Genomic DNA, 19,460 nt, shown 5'->3' with positions numbered 1-19,460 from the left:
GTTCCTGTAGTCTACAACAAATGCTTAAAATGGACAGTGAAGCATGAAGCCAAAATAACACAAGAAAGACAAAACTCCACCAAATCCAACTGTCATTTACTTTTAAGTAGATTATCATACACATCCCTGTGCTCCTTTATATCTTTAAAATTCCTGGCTATTTTAAGTTTTTGCTGCAATTTTGGTGGGTGGTTTATTAATGATCTAAAGAAAAAAAAAAGAGCTTAGTTCCTTTCCCCCTTTTTAATATTGTAACATTCAAATATGAGAAAATCTGGGACGCCTGGGTGGCTCAGTTCATTAAGCGTCTGCCTTTGGCTCAGGTCACCCTGGGATCCAGTCCCACATGGTGGGGGGGGAAGGTCCCTGCTCACAGGGTGTCTGCTTCTCCCTCTCCTTCTGCCCCTCCCGGTGTTCTTTCTCACTCTCTCTCTCAAATAAATAAATAAAATCTTTAAAAAAAAAACCCACAAATATGAGAAAATCTATGTCTAGCAACAAGATGTTCTAAACTGGTAGTCTGCTAACAGATCTGTTTTCCAGCACTGTGGTTTAATAAGAATTTTAAATTGATTGCTTTTAGGTCAAGTATGTACTTTCCAGGTCTCATCTTTTATTCACTTATTATTTTATTTTTTACTATTTTATTATTCTTATTATATTGTTCATAACCTATTCATTTAGGTTACCCACCTGATCCTTGAGATTATATGACTTTGCGCCCTCTGCCATTACTCACCACTATATTTTTCTCCTTTTACTGGAAGTCTCTAGTAATACGATCTTTACTGGATCATGTTTGAGTCTCCATAATTCCAAAATTATTTCTATTTTTAGAACTTAACTCTAAGACTTAATATAGTCGTGAATATTAACTCAATAAGCACACAGTTAAGAGGTGTGAAAAAAGGTCAAATACTGCTCTATATAATATTGTTGCTTCTGGTTATTAGATTGCCATTGCCACAACAATTTAAGAGAGAAATGGGGTAAACACTGTAGGTTAAGAATTTCAATTCATTAATAGCATGTTTGAAACAATCTGCAATGATGACAGGATGAATAATTTAAGAATCTTCATGGGAGAGCTTCAATATTGGGGGAAAAAAAATCTCCAATGCAAAAACAATTTTTTTCCTTTTGGTTTTTATTCTTCCTATTACAAAAAAAATCACTTAAACATTAAAGCTATATAAAAAACTCAAAATCATTTCTAAATATATCTATAAAATCAAACAATAGGAAACACTGAAATGAAAACATCTGGATAAAACATCATTAAACGAGAACTCTCTGACAATAATCCTCAAAGCTTTATATGTTTGGACCCAAAATCCGTTCTTGTATGTTACACTGTAAAGTCTTACTACCCGTATCACTCCACAAGAATACTGAGGAAATGAAAATATTTCTCATGACAGTACTCACATTCCTGCTTAAAGGTAAAATATTCAGTAAGGTGTCTGCATTCATGATTGCCTCTCAGAAGAAATAATGTGCTTGGGTACAGAATCTTCAGGACCCATAAATATAAGACACACTGCAAAAGAAAACATTTTGACTGAATTTATCTTTTATTTTTATTTAACTAAGTTGTTTCATATTTGCTCCTTTTCCTCTAACCCTATTGTCCTTACAATCTCTATTATTCTTTACTACCTTTTTCTCTTTGTCCTTTACTAAAATATAAGCTCCATGAAATCAGGGACTTTGTCATCTTATTGACTTCTCATTCTCCACTCCTAGAAAAGTACCTAGCAAACAGCAGAAAAGTAATAAATATTTGTTGAATGAATGAGTTAATCTATTTAATTACTTTAGATTTACAGATTGTTTGCTATAACGATAATTAGCAGATTGGTGTCCTTCTTAGGTATATCAATAAATAATAATGTCAAAAATAATAGCATCAACCATTTATTGAGTACTTACAATGTATCAAGTGCCATGTATTTAATACTCCTCGTTTATTCCTCAAACAACCCTATGAAGTATGTAATATTATCTCTATTTTACAAACAAGGAAACTGAAGCAAAGAGTTCAAGTAACTTGTCTGAAATCACAAAACTTTTAAGTAATGGAGACAAGATTCTGATCCTCTGATCTTAAGCATTATGCCATGCTGCCTCATGAAGGCAACAGCCATGTTTTATGTTTATTTTGTTGGTTATGTTTGTTGCCTTACATGAGGTAGATGTTTATTTCCTAAACTGATTCAAAGAAAGTATAATTTTTTAAATAAGAATATTAAAGCAAACAGTGTAGCAGATGCTTTTCTCTAAATAGATTTATATTATTTTTTTAAGACTTATTTTTAAGCAATCTCTACATCCAACGTGGGGCTCAAACTCACAACCCCAAGATAAAGAGTCATATGCTCTACCGACTAAGCCAGCCAGGCACCCCTCTAAATAGATTTAACATAAGAAACTCACATTTTACTTATTTGGTTAAAAAAAAGGAAATCAGGGGCACCTGGGTGGCTCAGTCGGTTAAGTGCCCAACTCTTGATTTCAGCTCAGGTCATGATCTCAGAGTCATCGACTCGACGAACCCCAAGTTGGGCTCCATGCCTGGCATGGAGTCTTCTTGGGATTCTCTATCTCCCTCTGCCTCTGCCCCTCCCCCTACTCATGCTTATACTCTCTCTCTCTCTCTCTCAATTAAGAAATAAAATCTTTAAAAAAAAAAAAAGAAAGGTACTTCAATATGGAAATTAGCTTGGTTTATAGAATTATATACAAAAAGAAAACACTTTATTTTTAACAAGGAGTATTAAAATGTGTAACTATTAACACCTTCATTTTATTCACAAGGAAAAAAAGAAATTAAGCCAGGGAAATACTTAATAAATTCTACCTCTCTTTTTTGCTTATTTTGATTCTTTATTATTTTCCTTTTGTAACAATAAAATCTATTGAGTCAGCCACAAAACACCCTAATACAAGGACATACATACCAATATGCTTAGTTACCAATAAGCTTCCTAAAATCGTTCATTTTATTGTTTTTGTCAAAGTCCCCTATCTTTTTTTTAAGAAGGGCCATTTTCTGGTTTCCCTGAAGCTCTGAGGAAAGTTTGAGGTGAATGATGATGAAACTATGAAAAAAGGAAGAACTCAGAGGTAACAAAATTCCTTAGGGAAAGCCCTGAACTCCTTTCCTCACTACAAATCCTAGCATACCTGAGAAAGGAGGTTAAAAAATACTGGAGAAAGGGATATAAACAACAGGAACCAGCATGGAAATTCACCAGGTAAAGATTCAATTATCTACTCGGAAAGGTGGTTAAGAGTACAGGCTTAGGAGGCACCTAGATGGCTCAGTCAGTTAAGTGACTGACTTCTGATTTCAGCTCAGGTCATGATCTCAGGTCATGAGATGGAGCCCCGTATCAGGTTCCATGTTCAGTGCAGAGTCTGCTGGAGATCCTCTCTCTCCCTCTCCCTCTGCCCTCTCCCCTGCTTGCTCTCTAAAAACAAAAATAAATAAAACATTTTAAAAAATAAAAAGAGTACAGGCTTAGAATAAGACTGGCTGCACTGCTTACTAACAATGTGTCCTTGGGGAAGCTATTTAACTTCTCCAAGCCTCAGTTTCCTCATCTATAAAATGGATAAAATAACAGTACTTACCTCATAATGTTGTGAGGATTTAATTAATCAATGTGTGTTAAGTGCTTAGGATATGCTTGGAACATAGTAAATACTCAACACAAGTATCTATTAGTAGAGCTTTTATTCAGCAATTTTACCTCCAAGAATCTGTCCCACAGAAATAATTTAGCAAGCATGCAAAGATGTATAAATAACCTGACTCACTGAAGCATCATTTGTAATGGCAAAAAATTAGGAATACCTTAAGTATTTAACAATAATTAACTGTGGTTTGTTTATTCAACAGAATACAATGTGGCTACTAAAAATACTATAAATTTATATATACTGACCTGGAAAGACATCACAGTATACAGATATATAAAAAAAAAGCAAGTTACAGAACATTATGATATGGCCACATTTTCATTAAAAAAAAAAAAGAAAGAGAAATGCATATATTAGAAAATACAAATAGTTCTATATTTGCCTTATTTTATTTATATAATTAGAGAAATAAAAGGAGCAAAAAGAACTATGTGCTGTTAAGTAATGATGAACAGGTCATTTTAATGCCTCTTAAGTTTTTTAAAAGAAATGAATACTTCCACAACACACAAAAGACTTGGTTCTTAATAGCTATAGAAGCTGGAACAGAAGCACTAGGGTTTAAGCAATAAAAGCATTATTGTATGTTTTATTTAATCAGAGAAAATTCAATTAATCTTTTTTCACATGGGGTAATGCCTTTAGGGGCAAGAGAGATAAATAGCACTAGCTCCTTAGGGCCACTAGATAACAGGACAATAAAGAACCCTCAGTTTACATTTAATTCCCACTGGGAAAAATGGCAATTATAATTGCATAAACAGAGTAATACAAAGAAAATAGAATAGTTTGAAAGGCAGAAGAGAATAAGTAGCAGTTTTAGCTAAAAACTTCAGAATAGCAGAGGTATTAAAAAGAACCCAATATAGGTACTTTAAGGAACTTATTTTACTAGGAATTAATGGAAATCATCTATGGTAACACTTACAAGCAAATCAAATGATAGTATATGATTATTACCTCTATACTAAAATAACCTCTGTCCACATAATCACCAAGAAAAAGGTATCGTGTATTAGCAGGTGATCCTCCTACTTCAAAAAGTTTCATCAGATCAAAAAATTGGCCATGGATGTCACCACACACTGAAACAAGAAGATTATTAGATATGAAAAAAAACCTCTGAAATAACAAATTTTACTTAAATTCTCATTTCTTTTACATAAGAAATAATGTAAATTCTATCAAGAAAGGTCTCAGCAGGAAATCAGAATCTATGAAGAGTCCTAATAGGGATAATGTGTACCCAAGTGTTCATGTGCTCAAGATCTAGAACAAGATATAACAAAAATAATGAAATTTGTAGTCAGTGACAAAATTTTCACCTAAATTTATAAAGCTCCTCTTTAGGAAGCCAAGCATAGGTCTCAGGATTACAAAAATTATAATAGTGGCAGTAAAATCTCCATCCTAATGCAATACTTTCTATTGACTGCTATGTTGACGCTGAGGTATTTGCCTCTAATAATTGAAAGCAAAGTAAATAAGAATTTGTTGAATCAAATTGAATTATGGCCAACACAACTGATGAAACCTTCACAAAAGCATACTAGACCAACTTCTGCACTCAGGTTACTAAAGATCATGTTTATTCACTGAAAACAAGCAAAAACCAAAAAAATTACAAAAAATAACTTCAAAATTCATGATAATGTCTTTGTAATATTATTTTAGTATACCACAGATTGGAGAGTAAACGGTCTTATATCCAAGCAACTAAATAATGGTATAATCAAAAAAATAATATCCAAAACATAAACAAGTGTACCTGTAATTGGAGCCTCTACTTCTATCATGGTTTTCTCTCTCCGAAGGATGGCAGCACCTTCATTGATAATTCTAAGTGCAATTTCTTCATCTACCCGACCTTCTTTTACTAAGTGGTTCTTCAGAACATCAACCCTGGGTATCCCATCCATATCAAATACTTCTTCAGATGTCAAGCGATGTGTCGGGGGGAAAGGTACAGCTGCAATTTTTTTTTAATTAATAAAAAATAAATCACTATTAATACATAACAACTAACCAATGAATCTAGGTAAATAAGAGTAAAACCTGAAAAGTTGGAGTTTTTATTTCTTCTTTATTTATTGGATAGAGGTGTTAATATTTTTAAAGGGTTTTTTAAAAAGTAATCAAATTATACTTTTATTAATCTATATATAATAACATGTTCTTTGTTGAGAATTATTAGAGAAATGAACTGCCTCAAAAATTAAAAGCTCTTTCAGGGTAACTAAAGTTTTCTCTAAGCCATTACATTTTTTGGCAGAACTCACAAATCATATTATACACTCTTTACCTTAATGAAGTACAATAAATGTAAACTTACTACCACATAAGCCTGAATAGAAAGAAGTCCCAAATATAAGGTGAACTACCATGTTTCTAAGAAAGTTAAAAGTGATGTTTTCTGGCCAACTTAAAAAGAAACTTTTAGAGATATAGATAAAACAGTCAAATACTTATACAATTTAAATTAATTTAGATGCACATATACATTTAAAACATTAATAAATCATGAAAATTTTGAAATACTGCTTTTTCTCCTACCTCCATGTTTCACAAAACACTTTCATTCAAAATCTTTATGCACATCTTTGACATCAGTGTATTCCTTATCTTTGGAGTCATTTTTGAGTCATCTAACACTCTTTTCAAAGGCAAATCATCTTCACTTCCATTTAAGTTATTTCATATAGCACTTTTTGAATATACATAAAATGCTATCACTGCAAATTTATCCGAAGTCATACTTCCCATATATATTAATTACCAACTGTACTCTTTAAAACTGATATTTGTTATATGGAATGGAAAACTATAAGGTCTATTTTCAATAGTATCTAGCAAAATTTGGGGTCACATACCTAGGAAAAATTACTATATACCTGTTAAACTTATTAGATTCCTTTTTCGCAGACTCCAACAAGTGACTTCATTATACATTGAAATCAGTTAGAAGTAGTTTTAGGCTCTTTACCAAATAGCACTTTGTTTTTCAAAATAAAGAAAGCAATAGAGAAATTTAGAGTAAGAGTCTATATATAGACTCAAATTAAGGCAGCCCTCTCTTTTCAGAAATAAAAATTGTTTTAGAAAAAACTCACTTTATATTTGGACATACAGTATATAGTATTTTCTTGATGTTTCAGAATCATCATTGTAATGATCAATTATTATATAGAAGACTGGAAATGTATAGGACCAACTGCTTCTTCACATTTCAACTTAAACAAAAAAACTAAATAGAGGAGCCTGGGTTAGAATTATATCAATGACCTGAGAAACAATCACAAATAACCATGTTCCATTTTACCAGGAAAACAAATCAGGAAGAACTCAATACTTTAGAAGTGAGACAAGAACTAAGGCAGAAGGCTGTCAACCGATTCTAAAAGGCTTTGAAATTGCCAGTCCCTCTTGCTTTCTTCGACACTCAGTAAAATAAAATTTGAACTTCCTTATTTTGTCTTCATTAGAACATATTAATACCCACTACTTTTCACTACATTTAGAACAAAGCATTAAAATACATTTTGTTCCCCCAAATATAGTATGTCCAGATTCTAATAAAAAAAAACCCTCTGTTAAAGTATGCTTTTCTCTAGCCAAAGATTAAACAAACCAAATTTGCCCCTATCAGTAAACCAACTGTTTAAAAACTACAGATTTTAATAACAGATTATTAAATAAATCACAAGTTACTTTGGACATCATAAAAATGAAAAGTTTAAATACCTCTTTTTTTTTTTTTTTTTTTAAGATTTTATTTATTTATTCGACAGAGATAGAGACAGCCAGCGAGAGAGGGATCACAAGCAGGGGGAGTGGGAGAGGAAGAAGCAGGCTCATAGCGGAGGAGCCTGATGTGGGGCTCGATCCCATGACGCCGAGATCACGCCCTGAGCCGAAGGCAGACGCTTAACCGCTGTGCCACCCAGGCGCCCCGAAAAGTTTAAATACCTCTTAAGTACAAATTTTTGCGATTAAGATGGAATCATATTTTTCTCATCGGGTCAAGAGAATTTTTTTATCACTCTATTCAGGAAAACAGATACTGTTTAAGATCCTGCATTCAAGATTATGTACGCTTTCTAATAATCAACAACATAATTCTACCACTGGCTGAATTCTATGCAAAATACAAAACTTCCTAAAAACCCAACTGGGAGACCACTTCCCATCCTCTCAACTCAACCAGTCACCAGTGTTACTTCATTCTTTCATGTACATTGTGAATGATCCACTGCAATTCACACTGAGGTATTGCCCTCTTTAACAAATAGCCAGGTCTTTATTCCTCTGAAAAAAAGCATACATTGCCTTCATGCTCATGGGTAAGTCATCTATAGACCTATGCTTTTCCACTTCTTTTCAACTCAAGGCATGCTTTTTTTTTTTTTAAGATTTTATTTATCCATTTGAGAGAGACGACACAAGTGGGGGGCACAGGGCAGAGGGAGAGAGAGAAGCAGACTGCCCGCTGAGCAGGGAGCCCTGAGATCGTGATCTTAGGCGAAAGCAGATGCTCAACATTCAACCCATTCAACCGACTGAGCCACCCAGGTACCCCAAGGCATGCTTTTACATTTCAAGACCAGCTGGGATACATTTTAAGGAATGTATACAGGTGGAAGGGTGAAGAAATGCCACCATAAATTAAAGTAGATGAACACTACAGAAGATCAGTGTTGTTCTAACAACACAACACTAAAAGTAGAAAATGAAGTTTCTAAAGAGTACCTTTTAGTATGTCAGTACATAAGAAAAGGCATGCAGAAAGATATAAGAGGAAAAAAGCATGTCCTCTTTGGAGGCAGGATAAAAGAGCTATGGCAGGTGATCTAACCAGGCAAAAGAAAGCCAACCAAATAGGATTTAGCCTAATGGGGGTCAATTATTGACCCTGCTGGCCAAGAGAGTTAAAAATGTTTTTTTCATCAAAAATTAATATTCTCAGCTACTACTATTCTTTGCAATTCCTAAGGCACTTCAAAGCATTCCCATCTATTTTCAGGCTTTTAAATGGTTTTTCTTTTTATTTCTTTTTTTTTTTTTTTAAGATTTTATTTATTTGACAGAGAGAGAGAGCCAGCGAGAGAGGGAACACAAGCAAGGGGAGCCCAATGCGGGCTCGATCCCAGGACACTGGGATCATGACCTGAGCTGAAGGCAGACACTTAATTACTGAGCCACCCAGGCACCCCTCTTTTTACTTCTAATTCATCTTCGGTCACTGATTCTTGCTTTTCTAGGATTTTCTTCCTGTATATTTTTTTCTCATTTTCATTTTTTAAAAGATTTCATTTATTTATTTTTGCACGTGTGCACCCACGAGGGTGGGGAGAGAACTCTCGTGTGTGCGCGCGCATGCACACACAAGAGGGGGTGGGCAGAGGGAGAAGTAGATTCCCCTCTGAGTAGGGAGTCCAATGCAAAATTTGATCCCATGACCTTGGGATCATCACCTGAGTGGAAGGTAGACACTTAACCGACAGAGCCCACCCAGGTGCCCTCTCCTTATTTACTTTCAGATATTTTTCCTACTCCTCTATATTTGTGATAGGGAAAAACAGAACATAAATATATGTAAATGTAATGTAAATGGTCAATAACTGAAGTGGCTAAAAAGGAGGATTAGCTGGAATAAGCTAAAGAGCTACAAAATAATCTCAAATCACTAAGTTTCCAACACTAGAAAACTTGATTTGGTAGTATTCATTTTGACCGAACTGTTCTGTTGGAAAATTTCCTTTAACCCAAATTTCGGAAAGAAGCACATATCTGTATGGTAATCAATAACATTCACAAGTTAATGTAAAGTGGCTAAAAAAAAAAAAAAAAAGTCTAAACTCTAAAGCAGGTCTTAATTTAGGCAGCTGGAAAAATAAACCAGGGATACATATTGATCAGGGATGGGGAAGGGCCCAGATACTACTTTTTCTACTACTGGGTAAGGAATCCTAGAAATTAACTAAACTTGTTCCCCAACTCCAAGCAAAGGCTACAAATTACTAGCCCCATGAGGCCATCAACACCTAATGGAGTGCCTGCAGCCTATGCCAACTGAACAACTTAGGTGGGCCTCTCATCATTACCATTATTGGCAACTATCCAAATAAAGTCCCTCCTGTCATCTATATTTCTGAATTTATCTCTGTATTTCTTTTACACCATGCTATCGCTGGCAGTTCTCCTCCCTCTCAATCCTTTTCATTTTGAATTCCCATTATATATTTTTTAACTCACCCCTCTCCCCCTGTACACACACACACCCTCTTCAGATCTTCATGTAATGTTATCATTTCTCTAGCTTAAAGAAATCTTAGTTACCCTGAAGGACAACACTTTTCAAACACTTTTTTCAAAACGGATGCTGCCCATTTTTCTACACTCCACTACTCTTACCAGAGAGGGCTTTGGTCTTAGTGCAGCTCCACATTACCACTTCCAATTTCATCACTCCAACGAAGAAAAAAAATATCTTCTCCTTGAGGTTCATGCCTTCCAGCTACCTTATCCTTGTCCCTGCCATCTACTAAATTTCTAGTCATCTCTCACATGCAACTCCGGTTCCTGGCTTGCAAGCCTTCTCCACTCAATTCCATCATCGATGTCCATGTGGGATGATCTACGTAAAACTTAGGAACTGAGATGTTCTTCAGTTCCTCAGCCTTGGCTGTAATTATTGCTCTGCCTCTGAAATTCTGAACTCCAATCTCTCACTCCATGATTAAAACCTCCTATCCTTCCAGTTCTGCTCCCATTACTCCATCTGTTCTTCAATTTATCAAGAGACTGGAGGGATGCCTGAGTGGCTCAGTCTGTTAAGCAACTCGTGATTTCAGCTCAGATTATGATCTCGGGGTCCTGAGACTGAGCACCATGTCAAGTTCGGAGCTCAGCACAGAGTCTGCTTATCCCTCTCCCTCTGCTCCTACTCCCACTCACTCTCTCTTTCTCTCTCTCTCTCTAAAATAAATAGATAAATAAAAATCTTTAAAAAAAAAAGAAACAAAGAAAGAAAGAAACAAAGAAAAAGAAACTGGCAGCCCCTCCTTATCATCCTCCCTTCTGGATACCCTTGCTTCTTACAATTTTAAAGGTATTCCATCATCCACGCACTTTTTAAAAAAACATCTTAAATTGTTTTGCCCTTTTGTCCTATTCTACCTATAAGGGAAAATTGCAATTCTTGGATTAGTTGGCTTCTAAACTTGGGTGCTTAGTATAAAGTCATCAAAATGGCCCAGTGCTACTACAAATTCAGTGTCTTCAACTTAGTCATGTGCATTTCTCACCAATCCTATTAAACATTCTCTCTCCCATGCTCCTCAGTGATTTCAAATGGTCCCCTCTTTCCTGAACCCTTCACTCAACTTTATCTCTTACTCAGTTATCAACTTTGGGTCCAATTTCAGAAAAAATTGAGGCCTTCAGACCAAACTTCACTTTCTTGCTCCTCTCCATCCACATCTACACCACTATGCATCTTTAAATTTCTCCCCATCTCAGAGAAGAGGTACTCCTTCTGTACTTTACTAAACACTGTTTGGGTCCTGCATCCCACTCCCCCAACCTCTTAACTTCAATCACCCTCCCCACCCCTCCCATGGTCCTATTGTTTCCTCTGACTCTCCATTGGGTCTTTCCTTTGAGCATATAAAGGAGCATAAAAACATCTTTAAGATCTTAAAAATCCAAACAAGTAACTCTCCCTTATTCCTCATCCGTTTCTGCTATATATATCCTTTTTGACAACTAAGCTTCTAGAAAGGGTATTCAAATCTACAATCTTCATTTTCTGACTTTTTGTCTATTTTCCTCAATCCATATTTATCTGGCTTCTGCTCTATTCTTCCATCAATAACTCTCTCCTCTCTTGAGTTCTTGAAATCACTCACCTGGTTTTTCTTGTACTTCTCCGGTCACAACTGATTGCTCTATTCCATGGACTTCTAGTCTTTTTCTTGATCCTTAAATGTCAGTGTGTCCTTGCCCCTCCTATCACACTGCTCTGAACTAGTGATCGCATTCATAACCAGAGTTTCAACTAAAATCTACATTTTGAGGACCCTCAAATAGATTGCTCAGTCCAGATCCCTCCCCTAAACTCGATTCCTTGTAAACTACCAAATATCTGTACTTGGATGTTCCATACATATCTCAAACTTAGTATGTCCAGAATTTAGGGTATGATTTTTCCCCCTAAACCATTACCAATAGTTACCCATCTAGGAATTATCCTAGAATTCCCTTTATTCCTCACCCTACATGGCCAATAAGTCCTAAATAATTCTCTGATCTGTTTCTGTTCCCTTGGTCCTGAGACACTAAGTAAAGACTTTTTTTTTTTCTAGAATTACACAATCTTTTCAATTTTGCCTACTATAACACTCAGTATATTCTTTCTAAAATTCAAATCTCAAAATTCTCTTGTTTCACGACTGGCTTTATCATACAAAATCCCAATTCTTTATCTTCACATGGCATGCAAGATCCCTTGTGATGTGAACCTTGCTTACATTTCCAACCCTCATCTTTTGTCACTACCTCACATTCCAAATACTTTCTACACTCCAGATACTTTATTTTCATTTTAAAATTAAAACACTTTTTAAAAATCTCTGTGCTTTTTCATGCCCTATTGTTCGGGGGTACACTTTTCCCATCTTTTACCTAATTTCTTGTCCTTAAACCTCATTTCAGTGTTCCAATTCTTGTTCCCATGTTCCCAGACTAAGTTAATGGTGTCCCTTCCTTTGCGGTCCTATATCATAGCATATAATCCACACCTATATCATGGCACTTATTAATTGCACTGTAAATATACCTCCCCCATGTGCTTATGAACTCTTTGAAGGGAGGAAGCTATGTTTTTCATCACTACATACCTAATGATTAGAACATTGCTAACAATCAATGTTTACTGAATTAATGATATATAGTTTCTAAAATACTTGTATATCTTGACACTAATTTATATAGCAATGACAATATATTTATACTGCTTTAGTTGCAGTTTACAAAGTATGTAATTTCACATACACAAACCTGTAAGATTCTCAGAGGCATCCTGGCAGTTTGGTAGGGCAGATTTTATCCCCATTTCACAAATGGGATAAGAGGTTCAGAGAACTTAAATGGCTTTCTCAAGGTGTTTCAACTAGTAAGAGGTAGAACCATGGTTGAAATTCAGGTCTTCAGAATGCTACTCCAATACAAACTGTCTTACACCAACAAAACGACAATGCTCTTCTGGCTCAAAGAGTCATCAAAAGTTTCCTCATCATGAAAATGGGTATTACCCACTCTGATGCCAGAATTAGAAGCATGCATTGGCCACATGCTGTAAAAAAAGATTCAATAAATCCTACGCTACACTCTTCAAAATTTCAAGGTATCCCTTGGGTTCCTTTTAATCTGTGGTGGTTATTTGAATATAGTACCTTTCCTTCAAAATTGGTTCCCCTTCCTGTCTTATTTTTGACATGGTTATCACCACTCCATCACTGGAACTTGAAATTTTTGTGTCATTGCTCTCTTCCAAGACTCCAAGTCCTACTGATTCTTCAAGTTCTCTTCATTTTCTTACAACTCCATTGCTGCAATGCTAATTCAAGTTCTTATTATTTTGTGTACTAAAAAAATCTAACTCAGCTCTACTTTCCCTCCTCCTTGATTGTACAAAACACTGCTAGATTAACCTGCTCAAAAATTTGGGGTAGTTTCTTAAGAACTAAAGAATAAAGGGGGGGGAAGCCTCAAACTTATTTCCAGGATCCTTCCCTATTTGACCATTCCCAGCCTTTTACATGTCATTCCAATCTCTGCCTCTAACTACAATTGCTCAATTTAATCAATCCCTAGAGCAAAATTAGTCTAATTGTTTCCTTAAAAAGTTTTGCCCTTCTACCTGTTCCCACACCCAATCACTGATCCAATATATCTATTTTTTTTTTAAATTTATTTGAGAGAGAAAAAGAGAGAGCGTGTGCACATGCACAAGCAGGGGGAGCAGCAGAGGAAGAGGGAAAAGCAGGTCCCCGGCTGAGCAGACAGCCTGACGCGGGGCTTGATCCCAGGACTCCAGGATCATGACCCGAGCCGAAGGCAGACGCCTAACTGACTGAGCCACCCAGAAGCCCCAATATATCTACTTTTAAAATTATTCAGAATTTGCATCTTAACGCATGCCTTGGTCATTCTGCACTTGGACTTCTTTGGTCCTAAGATGCTGAATAAGGACTTTTCCCCCCTAGAATTACTACAATCTTTTCAATTCTGCCCACTCTACAACACTTAGAATTCTCTTTCTAAAAATTCAATAATTAATCTCTGACACCCTGATTTAAGCCTCTCCCCTCCTAATATTTTGTTCTATACAATACCACGTTACCTTTCAAAAACCAAGATACTGGATCACTCTTCTATTTTAAAACCTTCAATAATAATGATGATAGCTACCATTTAAGAGATAATAGACCCTAGGAAATAAAGAAAATGTATCGAATGCAAAGGAAAGTCACTGTGCATATAAAATGAACATATACACAATACAGACAATGCCCTCTAAGTGATAAAGGTGGATTCTTATATCCAGACTAACAGATTCAATAATTTCAAGAAACAATCAAGTACCAGACCATGCTCTAAGGTACATACTTTACATGGACTATCTCCACTAATCCTTCAAAAACCCCATAATAATACTTTACTAATTCTATTTTACAGATGAGAACATTGAAGCTTGGTGATATTAAGTATCTTGTCTCCAGTGAAAAGGTTATTAAGGTAACCTAGGATTCAAACCCAGGCAATTGGGCTCCAAAGCCACTTAATCATCCAGAGGCTATACTGCTTATTAGCTTAAGTTTCAGCTCCTCAACTTAGTGTACAAGAGATGGTTTCCAACATCATCTCCTGCCACTCATAGCCAAGCACTTACACACTTCTGTCACACATTTTCAAGCTTTTATTTATTTTTTTCCCTAAACTCCATGCCTTTCTGCTGCTGTTTCCTCTACTCCAGTCCTACCTTCTATCTGGAAAAATTCTACTCATCTTTCAAGGTCCACCTCAAAACATAATCCTCTCATTGATGCTTTTTTTCCAAATAAGAGTCAACTCCTACTTTAGAGCTCCAGTAGCACTTTGTACATACCTTGTTATATATTATTTATTTGCAATAATGTCTCCCCCACTAGACTGCCAGCTCTCCAAGAGAATCTTACTTATATCTAATCCAATTCTGTATCCTCAATGCCTATTATGCTTTGGTACAAAGCAGGTACTCAATAAATGTTGCACAAATAAATGGTCCCAATCCTCTGCCTATTTAAATCCTACCCTTCCTTCAAGGCCTTCTTCCTTGTATAAACGCTTGTTAGACCATTCCAAGTCCAGAGTCATCACAACCTCCTTTGAACTCAAACAAGTCACTGGCTCAGTCACTTATCTGGCAATTATTAATGGCACCCATCCTTATGACATATATAAATAACTTTTCATAAGTATTATTTCTCCAAGGACCAAGACTGTTCTTCATTTTTTTTATACTTCTGTTGTCTCTCTACAGTTTATAGCATACAGCAGGCATTTAATATTTGCTATTTGATTACTTTGATGTTCCAAAATAAATTTTACATAACATACAAGGATGCCCAATTATCTTCAGCCAATTTTATCTGTGTATAAATAAACATTATGATAAAATGAAGTCATATGATTGGTACTAAAGTACACCTCATTTAATAAATCAAGATTCTTTTCATCAAACTTTTCCTTACAATTCTTGCTAATTCATTCAATAACTCTGGAACCTAAAGCTTTTGCCTTACTACTGAGCAGCTATATTTCCTCCTTGGCATTTTCCTTCTAAGATGACTTGTTACCACAGTGCTCTCTCTCCTTCCCTTCCTCCCTCCCTTCATCTTTCTGTCTCTGTCTCTCTCATACACACACACTCACAGACACTATTTTCTCTGTTCCTTTGCTTTCTCTAGGACACATGGTACTGAAGATTTATTTTAGAATGTTTAACAGTTTAATGGGGGTGGAAGGAAAAAGAAAAATCATTTTCAAGAGTTATCTTTTTAGATAGGTAAGTCCACAAAATACATTTAGTAAACAAAAATTAAAATTCAAGTTGCTTTAAAATATGATGAAATAGAACTAGCAAGAAACACTGAAGTAGCCATGTGACCCAAAGACCTATGTGGGTCATCTAACAATCTGTAATGAAAATAAGCAATCCTAATAAAGCTACGTACTAGAAAAGACTTGAGCCAAATGACCTCAGACTTATAAGCAGGGCAGCTGGCAACAGAACCAAAATGAATCACGAAGCTGCCTATCAGGAATATATCAGCTTAACACACACATACACAGACACAGGAATATATCAGCTTAAGACACACATACACAGACACACACTTCAGCATTTTAGTTCAATCTGAAAGTCTGATAATTTAAGAGATAAGGTTAATATAACCTAGGAAATAAAGAAAATATATTGAATGCGAAGGAAAGTCACAATGTGCATACTAAAATGAACATATATACAATACAGACAACACCCTCTAAGTGGTAAAGGTGGATTCTTATATCAAGACTAAGAGATTCAATCATCTCAAGAGACAGTCGAGTTTTACAAATCTGGGACCTCATCTATATAGCAAAAAGTACATTTTTAAAATATCTGGAAATAAAAGGTAGGGTAGTGTCTGGATAAATTTGGGGAGGAGAGCAATATACATAAATTCAGGGTTTTATGCTTTAATTACCCATACCAATTTTGCTAATGTGGCAGTAAGGCACTCATGCAGATACAATTAGCCGTTTTTCCTAGTTTGTTTCCATTTTCTTATTTCCAACTTATCTTAGCTGAAGAAGAGAAAAATGCTTAACAGAAAATAGTTAAGAGGGCATACTATCTCACCTAAACCACTGGGTTACAGCAACTTTCAAAGACAATTTGACCTGAGTCAGCAGCAGCTGGAGTACGCTCAGAAATGAAATTGCTGGGGAGCCTGGGTGGCTCTGCTTTCCACTCAGGTCATGATCCTGGAGTCCTGGGATCAAGCCCAGCATCGGGTTCCACGCCCAGTGAGGAGTCTGCTCAACCCTCTCCTTCTGTCCCTAACTGCACCTCCCCTGCCCCCACCATGCTCTCTTGCTCCCTAATAAAATCTTTAAAAAAAAAAAAAATGAAATTGCTTTAACTAGCCACGAAACCTAATTGTCCATAATCAGCGATATGGAATCACCATTAGTAATTTAAATAATTTCAGTGAAAAGCTAATTAAAATAATACATGAATCACCTACAGTATTCCAAGATCTCAAACTTCATATGAAGTGAACTTTAGGCACATGATATTAAACACAGAAAGATCTATAGTCCTTTCAAAACCGTCATGACCATAAATATAGGCTTCCTGACTAGAAGTGTAAGAGTATAAAATTCGGAAACAATAAGGAAAAGTTCAGGGAGTAAATGATTTCCTGTACTCAATGCCAACAATGGTTTCCATGATATTACTACTATGAAATGATACAGATGCAAAACTAGCACATACTAAACTTATAAGAAATCTGGATTTTAACAAGTTGAACTTAAGTCGAACTAGCACTGTGGTCATATATGTTCTGACAAGGGTGTTCTCTATCATCAAATATAACATCATGGTACAATTACTGAACGAAGGCAGGCAAGAAGCCTGAAGATATAATCCAAAAGTGGATTTCTGTATGAAAGGTGAATTTCCCAGTAATTTCTGAGGAAGCCAGAGCAGAGACTCCATGAACAGTGCAAACCATTCTGTTGCCACCATCTCTAAACATGCGATCCATATCAGGCATTCCAGTTGCTAACAAATTCCATAAAGAAATAAAAGTTGTCTTGGTAAGAATATACTACTAGGCACATGAGATCTTTTACTTACGAGCTCTATTTAACTATAATTTTCTATACCAACAAGCTCTTTTCCTATTTACCTAAATCAAATGACTTTTATTCCATATCAGTAACTTGCAAATGAGACCATCTTGGATTCACAACTCACCCCCAAGGAATACGCCTTATGTTTGGAATCTTATTTTTACTGTATTAAAGCAGTACAGTACAGGAAAACATTATCACATATATGACAAAAACAAGAAGATTCACAAGCATAAGGATAGCACAAATGCTCGGGAATGCGACTGGTTATCCTATCTAACTAACAGTAGGGTGAAAAGTACCCAGGGGAATGAACATACAACACAGATGCATAGTCAGAAAATGAAGAGGCAGCCCATGTCTCTGTTCCCAACCCCCACAGAACTCCAGGATTTCATGTTAGGACCACCAATCTGAACTACCTTTTTTTTTTTTTCCCCTTCTCTTTTTATAAAGATTTCTCAGGACAAGGATTCCATAACTCTTTATTCAGCTCATTCCAATGCCTGGCCTAACTGGATATACTACTAATTTTTAAAAATTGTCTACACAAGCCCGGATACAAATCAGTGTTATTATTAAAGGAGGCTCAAATTGATAAATTAAAATAAAAAAACACAAAGGAAAAAGGTTTTCTTGTTTTTAAATATTTTAATGGAAACATATCTAGTCAAATTTCAAAAACTGGACTAACAGTGTTTAAACATTGTGCCAGTATATTTGAGAAGCTGAATGAAAATAAATAAGTAAAAGAAGTATCTAGCTTTCAAAAATAAACGTAATACAACAAAGAAAACTTTATCCTAAAATGATGTCAATTTATTGACCAAGCTACACAGTAAAGAAAAATCATTTCAGATTGTTTTTCACCTCCACGGCGGTGTTTGAAGTTGATGGGCTCTCCCAGAGAGCATGGAAATCTTAAGCAACAATTTACCCTCAATATCTCTATTTTAAATTAATCTGCTGATCTGTTGTCGGTAAACATACATAAATTCTGCCTCAGCCGAGAAATATTTAATTTTCTCTTCTATGGGTGTTTTTCTGCAAGGTGAGGGGTAACCCCTTCTGGCCTTTGACCAAACAGTGTTGACCGGTTTGCGAAGTAAATGCTTTTTCCTCTTTTATGCTGCCTTTTCTCCATCTATTCTGCACTTAAAGCCGGGGCCCCCAAATCCTGCCTCGTCTCTTCACCCTTGTCCAATCCCACATGGTTCCCCCAGTTTCCGCGTGGAGTGACACCTGAGGGCCAAGCGCGAACCCCTGCGGCTGGCGCTAACTCGGCGCGAATCGGGCTGACGGCTGTCACTGGGGAGCAAGCGTGGGCCAAAACCGAGGTGATTTCTGACTGCTTATCGCCCGGCCCCGCGTGGCTGAAGGTCTCCAAGCCCCTCGGTCCGCCCAGGCAAGCCAGGCATGCAGCTGTCGCGGGGCAGGAAGCTAATCGCGGCCTCTGGGCCGCTTTGACAGGCCCAGGAGAAAAAGAAGAGGGGTCACTGCGGCTAGGAGACTCACCCCTATGGCTAGGAGACCTCAAGAGCGAAACCCCCGCCTCGGGCCTGAAGGCATGCGAGAGACCGCGGAGTCGCCGCTACCGACTCAGCCCAGCCCAGCAGGGGCCCGCCCAGGGGCCACTCCCCAAGGGAGGCAGCCAGTCACTCGCCCGCCCTTCCGGGCCCGCTCCGGAGGGGACGGTCTCTCGCCCGCCCTCACACACAGCTCCTCAGGCCAGGCCCCCAGGGCTTCGTCCACCTCTCACCTTTGACGACGCGGTCAGCCCCGGGAGGGGGCGGCGGGGGCGGGGGTGGGGC

At 36.7% G+C, this 19,460-nt stretch overlaps 1 protein-coding gene across 6 annotated transcripts in view; it reads right to left on the bottom strand.

The window, feature by feature from the left end:
- PPP3CB (protein phosphatase 3 catalytic subunit beta) overlaps positions 1-19,460 on the bottom strand; it is a 51,650-nt gene that overhangs the window by 30,924 nt on the left and 1,266 nt on the right. For 4 of the 6 annotated variants that reach the window (XM_040624609.1, XM_040624608.1, XM_008696046.2 and 1 more), the window contains 3 exons: positions 5,474-5,674; positions 4,666-4,790; positions 1,429-1,540 (listed from right to left, as the gene is read on the bottom strand). In XM_040624609.1, coding sequence (XP_040480543.1) covers positions 1,429-1,540; positions 4,666-4,790; positions 5,474-5,624 — 388 coding nt within the window. In that variant the 5' untranslated portion in view covers positions 5,625-5,674. Of the gene's footprint in view, positions 1-1,428; positions 1,541-4,665; positions 4,791-5,473; positions 5,675-19,164; positions 19,181-19,408; positions 19,451-19,460 lie in introns of those variants that run through there. The other 2 variants (XM_040624610.1, XM_040624611.1) reach the window with 2 other exon arrangements.

The sequence above is a fragment of the Ursus maritimus genome, unplaced genomic scaffold, assembly GCF_017311325.1.
Source record: "Ursus maritimus isolate PB19 unplaced genomic scaffold, ASM1731132v1 scaffold_7, whole genome shotgun sequence".
NCBI lineage: Eukaryota > Metazoa > Chordata > Mammalia > Carnivora > Ursidae > Ursus > Ursus maritimus.
This window is presented reverse-complemented; position numbering and strand designations above follow the sequence as displayed.